The sequence below is a fragment of the Panthera leo genome, chromosome C2 (genome assembly GCF_018350215.1).
Source record: "Panthera leo isolate Ple1 chromosome C2, P.leo_Ple1_pat1.1, whole genome shotgun sequence".
Lineage (NCBI taxonomy): Eukaryota > Metazoa > Chordata > Mammalia > Carnivora > Felidae > Panthera > Panthera leo.
The window spans coordinates 25,932,136-25,942,964 of NC_056687.1; the positions used below are offsets into that span (position 1 = coordinate 25,932,136).

General features: G+C 35.9%; 1 protein-coding gene across 4 annotated transcripts in view; it reads left to right on the forward strand.

The window, feature by feature from the left end:
* CC2H21orf91 (chromosome C2 C21orf91 homolog) overlaps nucleotides 1-5,291 on the forward strand; it is a 32,095-nt gene extending 26,804 nt beyond the window's left edge. For 3 of the 4 annotated variants that reach the window (XM_042955743.1, XM_042955745.1, XM_042955744.1), the window contains exon 5: nucleotides 702-5,291. In XM_042955743.1, the coding sequence (XP_042811677.1) occupies nucleotides 702-868 (167 nt within the window). In that variant the 3' untranslated portion in view covers nucleotides 869-5,291. The remainder of the gene's footprint in view (nucleotides 1-701) is intronic. The other variant, XM_042955746.1, reaches the window with a different exon arrangement.
* Nucleotides 5,292-10,829: the final 5,538 nt, after the last annotated feature.

Here is a 10,829-nt window from a genome sequence, read left to right on the forward strand (position 1 = left end):
ATCCCAGACAAATTTTGTCCACAAATACTCCAGGATTTTCTCTAAAAGATAATTTCTTTTAAAGGTAATCACAACCTCATTATCACACCTAAAAAAAAAACAACAACAACAACAACAGCTAGTAATTCTTTAAACATCATCAAATACAACGCTAACACTAACAACAGTTAATGTTGATATTCCCCTGTTGTTCCCTTTTTTTTTAAACAACTGATTTTCATTTTGGTGAGGAAATTACACTTCAGAGACATTAAGTTGCTTACAAAGATCGTGCGTTCAGTTAGTAACAGATTAAGGATTATATAACCCCTCCTTAACTCCATGGCCAGTGGTCTTAATCACACATCAGCTGAGAATAATAAAATAGTAACAATAGTAATAGTAATAGCAACTTCTGTTTATCAAGTGCTTATTCTGTGGAATGTACTTTATAGTATGATCTCATTTAATCCTCACAGTAGCCCTGTGAATTGCTTACTATTGATACCAAGGTTATACATAAGAGGAAACTAAAGCGTGTAGTTTTAGTCACTTGCCTGAGACTTATAAAAGTGTAGGAACAAGAATTCAAAAATGTAGGTAGTCTGAATCCAAAACCTCTTAAGAGGTATTTCCAGACCTGAGTATTAATGGTCACTTCCTGTCCCATAAGTCATAAATGAACCTATTTATATATTCATCCACCTTTTAAATCTTTACAGAAGTTTTTGAAGAGTTAACACACCAAGTGCAAGAAAAAGATTCTTTGGCCTCAGAGCTCCACGTCCGCCACGTTGCCATCGAACAGCTCCTCAAGAACTATTCCAAGTTACCGTGTCTGCAAGTGGGGCGAACAGGAACAAAGTCACACCTACCCATAAACAACTAAACCAAACTTAACATTTCCTTCCTTGGCCCTCATGCCCCTACCATGTACTGGTCTGCCAGGCATGACAACTTTAAAGAAGTTGAAGAAAGTTATTGGTCCCATTTTTTTATGGTCCTTAAATTTGCAAAGCTGAAGGCACTATTTAACATCTTTGTCAAATAAAGCAGATCGTTACACTCTAGTCTTCTAGGATTAATCATTTTGGTTCATTTTGGGAATCTTTCTTCCCATTATTACTAAATGGCCCTCCCTAACTTACCACATGTGACTACTGTTACAGTGTGATTTGATTAAACATTTTAATGCAATTCACCTGTCAAAACAATAGAAAATTAAACTCCTTAGATTAGTCTGAACTACTAAAGATAACTTTTAAGAGGGAAATGGAATTCATAATACACCTCTTATTTATTATGAGCAATATTTTAATATGAAAGTTTTATATATATAAATGCTATTTTAGGTACCTTTCCATTCTCTTTATAAATGTGTATTTGAATGCCTCTGTATATTATATTTACACTTTTCCTGTGTGGATACGTTCACTCATATTTCAGATCACTGCATTTTATTCTCTTAATACACTCTTTTTACTATTGTTTTCCAAAGATAAATGTATTTTGAAGTAGAAATCTATCTAGTTGAATTGTTTTGACTTCTAATAACTCTTAGGAAAGAGGAATTAATAACTTTTTAAAGCAAATATCCAAGAAAAAAAGTACATTATTTTTTTCTAACAAAAGCAGTTCTGAGTTTGTTCAGAAAGAAAATGCTAATCTAGTTTTCATATGTCAGCTTGTCTCCATAAAAGTAAAAGCCTGTTATATTTCATTATTACTTCCATTCTAATGACTTTGATGTGTTAGAATTTGGACAGAGTAAGTCACGCCTCACTTCCAAGTCCAGTGTAACATCTGTCAAATTGAATATGCTGCGAAATTGTTGTCCTATCTTTTAAAAAAAAACTTAAAAATTCTTCTGTGTGCTACTTCAGATATAGGTTCAAGAATCCTTAAACTGTCCAAATTCTCTTGTCAGTATTACTGACCTGAAAAAAGCATTATGAGGTGTTTTTCTAAACTTTAGAACTTAAAGAGAAAGAGAAGACTGCTTGACACAGGAAAACAAAACTCTAATTCAAAAAAACAAGCCCATTTTAAAAGGATACTCTTGTAAGTTGCCTGTGATGTTTCCAAAGAATTCTGAACTAGTATGTCGTCTCAGACAGCTAGGTAAGTTTTATAACAATGTATTATATAGTAAAAGCTATAACCAATACAGAATTAAAATGGGCTCTAAATTCTGTTTTGTGTTGGTGCTAGAATATATTTATGAGGTAAAATCTTTGCTTGAAAGAATCTACAGAAAAGCCCATTAACTTGGCGGCTTCATGCATAAAGATATGAATGACTTCTATTTTAAATTTGGCAGCCTGCTCTGGCTTGGGTCAGAGTTTAGTCTGAACACAAAACAGTATTTGACTAAGCAAAGAAACGCCTCAGTCTAGTGGAAAACAATTTTTTGTAATACTAATGTGTTAAATTTGCCTGAGAGTATTAATTGATATCTCAATTGATTTCATTTTGTTTTCTTTTAAGTCTGACATAACTGCTTTTCAGAGGGAGCTTTTGAAAAATACTTTGAATTTCTCTCAGTTTTTCGAGGCATCCAAAATGAATTTGAAATCCAGGGAGTGTGGGGATACATTGCCTTAGTTTTGATAAGCTTTAAACTGAACGTGTGCAATATCAAAATCTTTATAAATTTACAAGTTAAATAAAGACATTTCCTGATGATGCCAGTAAATATCTTAGTAAGTGCTTAGTTGTTAGGTCACATTTTTTTAATTTGACTTTACTCTTTTTCTGGCATAATTCATCAAGAATGTTTCCAGCCAGTGTGCTTGCACACATTTGTGCTTCTATTTAGATCACTTAGGGACAGTCATAAAAGTTTGGGATGTGTTGCATTTGATATCAGTAGTAGCCTATTTCCAGAGTATGAGCCATATGGTGCAGTCCTAAATGCAACAGTGTTAATCCAAAGAAAAGGGTTTGCTTTGTTTTTGGCAAATATGTAGCTTTACTAATGAGTTTGGAACAATTGGGTGGGATTGTGCATGTACTAAGTAAGGTCTTAACTGAGGATTCTGATTTATTTCATTTAGATATTTCTACCTAAGCTCTTCAAAGGAAAGGTGCTGTAAACAATCTGCGGTGCTGGTACTCATATTAGTACTTTATTTGAATGAATACTGTAGTGAAAGAATTTTTCTTGAAGGACTTTGCACAGTAGTTTATCCAACCATTTGGTAAACTTTGATTCCTTTGTTAGTTTTCTTGATTGAATGAAGATGTAGTTACTGTATATGCTAAAAGGAGGAGAAGGGACAGAGTTGAGTTCTGAGAGAATATGAAAAACTACAAATATTGTTACCATCCTTGGCTATTCTTCTGTACAGTTGTTAGTACTTTTTGAGGAAGTTTAGAAGAAAATCTCATATATACCATCAGTTTCAAAAATGGCAAAAGGGAGAAGACCGCCAGTCTAACATTTCCAGAGCTTATATTATTAAGGGGAGTGAAATAAAACTAATGTTTTTTTCATGTTAGATTTCATAATTTTAGACAAATTGGATGGAGTTTTAAAAATCAACTTGAAGTCCAAAGTGATTTTGACCACACGAGATTGTTCACATTAGAGATTAAAGTTTTCAAATTTGTTCAGACTTTTAATTAAGGTAAAAATCTATTTTAATTTTGAGGTTATCACCCTTTGACCCTAACATTTAATATCCAAATTAGTCTTTCTTTTTTTTTTTTAAGAAAAAAAAGGTATGCACTTAGGACATCACTTAGGTGATACAGACAGCAAAATAGTGTTTCATTCCATTATGTAGTTCTTAAATGCTGGAGCAAAGAAATGTTCTTAGTTTTTCAAATTTATGCGCATTTCACCACAAAGTGCCCATTTTTACATACACTTGAGAATTATTTTTAAAATAATAAGTTCATGTTGGGAAGTGATTTCAAAAATATAGTCAAAATATATTTTATTGGCGTCTTGACAGGCATCTTGAGATTTCCTGGGGTTTTCATCTGACCACATTGTTTAACACTGAAAATGGTTTAAAGTGCTTTCTTTTCTCGTTTAGATATTTTTACCTTGGCATTTACACTGTTGAGACTTGTCAGTTTTTGCTAGGATTTTTTAAATTAATTTTTGAGGATCTGTTTGTGTTAATGTTTACCAGTTTTGCTTTTACTTTGTTTTGTATTAATGTTATAAAATTCAATTTAAAATGTATACGCTCTAAATTTAAGTAAGAACTATTAAAGAATAAATTATTTGTATCGCTTAGAAGGAGGTTCAGTTGGTGACCATAAAATTGTGACATAAAAGTTTTCAAATGGGACAGTGTAAAGGTCTAATAGTGTTTCTTTTTTTCTGATTTACTGACAGATATTGCTTATACTGAAGTAAGATATCTGAGTATTTTTAAGTACTTAATAAAAAGTTTAGTACTCTACAATTTTTTTAATTTTAATTTTAATTTTGTTATTAACTTCAGGTTGGTGGGAATAATTATGGAGGAAATTTGTGGTGAGAATCAGTGAGAGATAAAATCTTCAAAGGTTATTCTTGCCATGTTAAGTTTTGTGGTGGTAGCATGGGAAAGAGTTTATTTACCAGAATAATAAGGTAATAGAGCTCCAGCACAAGGAAAGGTACCTTGGAGGAGGGCTCTAGTACTGTGGAATAACGAGGGTCTGTCCTACATCTCAGTATTTCCATTCACTTCATCCCTTCCTAATTGCCCTTATTATAGAATTTAGTCTAACGTATTAAGCAACTTAGTCATCTTGCTATGAACCAATCATAGCAAGTCTCTAGCATTAGATTTTTTTTAGCACCTAGCTTGTAACCTACTTTTCCCTATTCTTTTTGGTTTAAAAAGAGTCCAGCCTACGAATGCATTTTAGTAATACTGAATTAGTACACAATTTTAAGCTTACCAAAGTAAAACAAAAAAATCATGAAGATGTGTATTCCCCACCCCCCTAAATTGTTAGTTGAACTTTCCTCAGCTGCACACACAGCAAAGGGAATTTTAGCAAATGTGTGTTTCTTTTTTCAAACTTGTGTAGAATGTTTATTTCCGTCTGCTGCCTCCAAAAGAGGCAGTTTACAAAGTATTCAGTAGTGACTTCTGTTTAAATGCTGCCATCCCTACTTTTATAGTCCGTATGTGTGTGTTAACCTTGTTTTAAAGTAGCATATACTAGATCATTGAACTTATCTCTCTTTGCTGTTAGAAATTTATGTTACAAAATTGTGCTAGGGTCTTTGGGAAAAGAAAATGAAACTACTGGTAAAAAACAAGTTGGTTTTAAGAGGGTTTCAGACATTACTGGGTATTTTTTCTTTTAAAACTGCAATAATTTATATATTTGTATTGTTCTGCTTTGGAACTGTAACTGCATATGCTTGTCTATTTTTAATTTTACAACAATAAAATAAATATTTTGTTATCTGTTAGCTTCAGTGGATTTTTTTTTAATACTTATTTATTTTGAGAGAGACAGAGAGTGCAAACAGGGGAGGGGCAGAGAGAGAGAGAGAAAGAGAGAGAGCAAATCCCAAGTAGGCTCCGTGCTGTCAGTGCAGAGCCCAATGCGGGGCTCTATCCCCCATGAATCGAACCATGAGATCATGACCTAGGCCAAAATCAAGAGTCAGGTGCTTAACCGACTGAGCCACTCTTTTTCTTTCCTTAAATGGATGACCTATATGAAGGGTTTTGTTTTGCAGGCTTAGGGAGTCTATACTTAACAATCATCTTCTAGCAATTTATCTTAATTTTTTGTGAGAATCTCTTTGAGAGTTAATATTCCCTCTGTATCAAGAGCCCAGAAACAGGAAATAAGATTCTTGTGGCTTACTGGGTGTCTGTGCAACTTTTTAAATTGGAGTGTACTTTGCATACAATAAATACACAGGTTTTAAGAGTGGTGTTTGAGTTTTAGCAAAGGTACACAACTGTGTAACCATCAACCTTTGTGACCCTTTCCAGTCGTCTTAACTCCCCATTTCCCCTCCACTGTTCTGACTTCCATCACTGTAATTTGCATTTGGCTATATTAGGACATTACATAAATGTTACACAGGATATACTGTACTCATTTGCCTTTGGCTTTTTTCATGCAACCGGATGCTTTGAAATTTCTTCCATATTAACAAAAAGATGACTAATTTGTGCCCTCTTTTTTTTTCTTCTGACCAGTATTCTATTATTGTATGAATGTATTGTAAATTGTTTATCCATTCACCTGTAATGGACATTTTAATTGTTTCCCATATGGGATTAATATGAATAAAGCTGTTATGAATATTTTTAAATTGGCTTTTAAAATAATATTAAAATAGAAATTAAAGTATTCAAGGTCATTAATTGTGGTTAGCATTATTAATCCAAATATTCACAAATTACAATTTTTCCCCACAGATGATTTTTAAAGTAATGTATATGCTTTTGCGATAATTTATTTATTTTTAAATTTTTTTATTTTAATGTTTATTTATTTTTGAAGGAGAGAGAGAGAGACAGAGCATGAGTAGGGGAGAGGCAGAGAGAGAGGGAGACACAGAATCTGAAACAGGCTCCAGGCTCTGAGCCGTCAGGACAGAGCCCGATGCATGGCTCGAATTCACAGAGTGTGAGATCATGACCCGAGCCAAAGTCAGACACCCAACTGACTGAGTCACCCAGGGGCCCCTGCTTTTGTGGTAATTTAAAACTAGGAAACAAGGACAGTTGTACAAAAAAGATCAGAGGCAGAATACAAAACAAGGGATGTTTGAGAACTGAAACATTTAACAGGTTGCTAAGAGAATAGTAATCATCCTTGAAGGTCTTTTCAATGTCTAACAGTCTAAGTCAGACCACTTTGTTTTCCAGAAGAGGCAAGTGAAGATCAATGGAGTCTGGTTTGGAGAAAGTACTGGAAAGAGCACGAGACCACAAGTGAAATTGCTGTCTTGTTTTAGCTTTAACTACTTTGTGATGTTAAGGGAAATTCATCACTTAACTTTTCTAAGCCTGAATTCACCAAGCTAGAGCGAATAGTTGGTAGAATGTAAGCTTAGTGCCGCTTTCCAACCTTTGTTCCTGCCCAGTTTCCAAGCCTTCTTGGGAATTTTAAAACTAATAAAATTTGTTCTCCCTCCTCTTTAAATGTCATGATAGGGCCTGGAATTCTTTGCAGGTAATTTAGAGCCTAGCAAGTAGGTGTGCATGTGTTGGACAGAACAGAGGGAGAGCAGCAATCAGAATAATATCCTTTCTATATCATTTATATATTGGATTCTGAGTATTAGTAAAAGGTTTCACTTTTGGTATCTGATCTAGATCATGTCTTAGATCATTACTATCTTAAATTACACATGACTCATAAGTTTATATCAATGGATCTCTCTCTCTCTCTCTCTCTCATTCGTGCTCCGTTTGAATTCCATTCCAGTGTTCAAATGGCACAAACCACCTTGACTTCTAGAAGCAAAAACTTAATCCCAACCTCTCTTACATATGGGACACCCCACTCTGACTGGCAAAGCAAAGAAACTGGGTAGGGAAGGTCCATGTTGAGAGCGGCAATGTCCCTCAAGAGGACCAACATCCAGTATCCAGTGGGGGCAACAGGTAAGCTCCCGGCATCTGGTGTTGAGTAGCCATTACTCTGTGTAAATCTGGTCATGAATCTTGTACATTTTGTTCCTTCTGGTTTCCAAGCCTTTTGCGTGATCTCTGCCCATTGAATAAGTTCCTTTTCAGCCTAAGTGAAGTGGTTGCTTTCTCTGGTTTGCAACTGAGAACTCAGTTACTCACTTCATGCACTGGGTCCATGTCCAATGTTCTTCTGCTCTGAAATCTTAACAAAATTCGTTTCTAAAAGTGAACTGAAAGCCTTCAGGACCACAAGGTCTGCCTGCTGGGTTAGCTGAATCTGATGGGAAATTTTTGAAGAGAAAGTAAACCTTTTGGTAATGTGGATGTCTTTTCCAATTAAACATTTTCATTGTTCGCACTTGGGGTGACTTTGGAGAACTTCTCACTGCCCTCCACTGATTACTGCAAGTGCTTACGGTTTGTATCTACCAGGATCTTGGAAGAGGTGATCTAATAGAAAGAGTGTTGGTCATAATTTTAGCTCAGGGCTTTGCCTGTGTTCTCCCTGGAAATACTAAATGACCTTTAGCCCAGTAAGCATCTATTGAATGAATGAGTGAATGAGACTTCATAGGCAACACTAGGATTGCATGCCCTCTAGAGGTAAATCAGTTACCAAAACAATGCCTAAGGCATTCATCCAGTGATTGAATACACCTCTCCACGTATCCCACTTTTCACAACACCTTCATGACTATTTCAGGACTTTGATAACTCACATTCGTTCTGTCTCTGTTTCTTCTCCAAAATGCTGGTTCTGAGTTTCATGGAACATAACATCACGCGGCTGCACCTCCAGTGCTTCTGAATCAATAGGTCAGGGGTGGGACCTATGAATTTTTGTCGAACAAACTCCCAGGTGATGCTGATGCTGCTGGTCTACAGAACACTTTGCAAACCACTGCTCTAAACCATCAACTCCCCCGGGGTTTACTTCCCAAAAGATGTAATACTACTACTTCCCTGCGCAGTCTTTTCTAGATTACCATTGCTCGTGTAATCAAAACGAATCCTCAGAGCTCAGCATTAAAAGCCTTCACCACTTGGCTCCTGCCTATTTTCCATTTAAATTTTGTCATCAAACTGAGACTTTTATGTGCCAGGAATTCTAACACGCCCCGTAGGCTTTGGGTCCAAAGGATACAAAAGCCAATAAGGTTTTATTGGTCAACTGAAAAGGATTACACACCAAGTTTAAGTCAATAAGGACTGAAAAGTGTCCATCGGATTTAGCAACCAAAAATTCAATAAGAAGTGCTTTAATGGACCTATGGGAGAAAAAAGTAGAGCACGATGAATTGAAGTGTGGGTAAAGCGGTAGCATAGTGGAACTGGGGTGTGACCTTTAAGAATTTTAACGATAAATGAAGGTGAAGTCAGAATGTGGTTGTGCTTTTTAAGTTGAGAAGTACTTTATCATGAGTCAATACTAAGAGGACAGATTAGTGGAAAGGCTACAGATGGAGAAGTAGCCATAATCAAAGGAGTAGAGTACTGAAGAGGCAGAACAGGCTAGCATATCTAGAACAGGTTGTCTTTGAAGAAGTTTGGGATCGTCTCAGGCTTTCACATCGGAGAGAAGACAAAACTGCAGATGCACGTGTTCGAGTGAGATTCATTGGAGAGTAAGTTGAAAAAGCCCCTATGTGGCCAATTCTATTTTCTCTGAGAGAAAAGGAAAAGATGATGGGGTCAGAGGCTCAGGAGAAATGGTGAAGTGCTAAATAGCTGCTTTCTCAGGCGTGAGAGAGATCCTGGCTACCGGAGGCAGGGTTGCCAGACTGTTTATAAAAGGTGGAAACTGGGGTCTATGACTCGCCATTGATTGAATTTCTCAATTTGCATTCAGATTTTGTTGCTGTAAATACATACAGAGTAGGAATATTTTTGCAATTATAAACTCAGCTGAAAGCACTGCTGAAAATAGAATCTGAAACTCAGATAACATTGTGACTCAAAAACAAAATTCACAAAAACCCTACCCACTAGATAAAATTCCAAACATGGGGGGAAATGAGAAATTTGAAAAGTTACTGCAAATAGTGTGTAGCAGAAAAAATGAACTCTGTAGCTTTGACTTAAGCAATCATTTTCAAGCAATTATTTTTGTTTGAAGAGTGGATTAAGACTCTGTTGTCTAGGTCGGTTGGTGTCAAGCTTCAGCATAGAAGTGGGAAGTATCTACCCTAGATAAAAAGCAGTTTAGAAGAAGCTAGTAGGGATACAGAGTGTGGAGGAAAGCCAAGGCCTAGCTAAACACGGTTTCAGATCTGCAACTTCAAAGCCAAGAAAAGGCAAAGTGAAGGAGAAGGGCTCTTCTAGGGAAAAAGAGGCAACTGAATGGAAAGCGGTAAAGGCAGAAGAGGAAGTTGTAATGAGGAAGGCATTGCTAAACTGACATTCGAGAACTTAGGTTCTGACCCTATTCTGTCACTGCTGGGCACCACTCTAACTCTCTTAGGCTCTGTGTTCTCATCTGTAAAGGGTGGCATTGAACTCGGTGATCTTCAGGCGAACTGCCAGCTCATAACCTAAAAGGATCATGAATTTTAAGAAGCCTGCAATGGAAAATCTCCCTAGCCCCGGCATGAACAGCAGAACTGAGCTGAAAAGAATATAAAGGAAGTGTGGTTTCATTTAAGAAGAAACTGTGAGGTGCTTTTACAGCAAGACAGTTGTATGATCATCTGTGACAGAAGAGAAAAGACAGCAGAATCAACCTGGCTCATAAACAGCTATACAGTTCTCTATGTATTGTCTGTAGAAAGAAAAAAAAGACTAAGTCTTGACACCTTATTACTGTCCCACATTTTTTTTTTATCAAGGAAAAGTATTTCTCTTAGGAGTAACAATGGGATGATTCTGCCACACAGTCAGAAGTTGGGTCATCTACAGCTCAGCCCCTAATAACTGCCTTGGACATTTCCACCTGGGCATGGAAAATGAAAATGTAAAGCAGTATGGTAATCTGTGTAGTAGAACATAATTCCATCAATACATCTCACCTTTATTCTGAGATTATATCTTTCCTATTATGGGAGTGGAAAATTGTTCTTTCTTTCATAAAGTGATAGTAATAGTAGACGGTAGGTTTTTATTTGTGTTTATTTCTTAAATTTTGAGTCCTTATTTGGTAAAAATTAAAACCACAATCTTATGTAGATGATTAACCCTAGTAAAATCACTACCCAATAATTTTAGATAAATTATTGAAGGTTTTAGAATATTGATTGT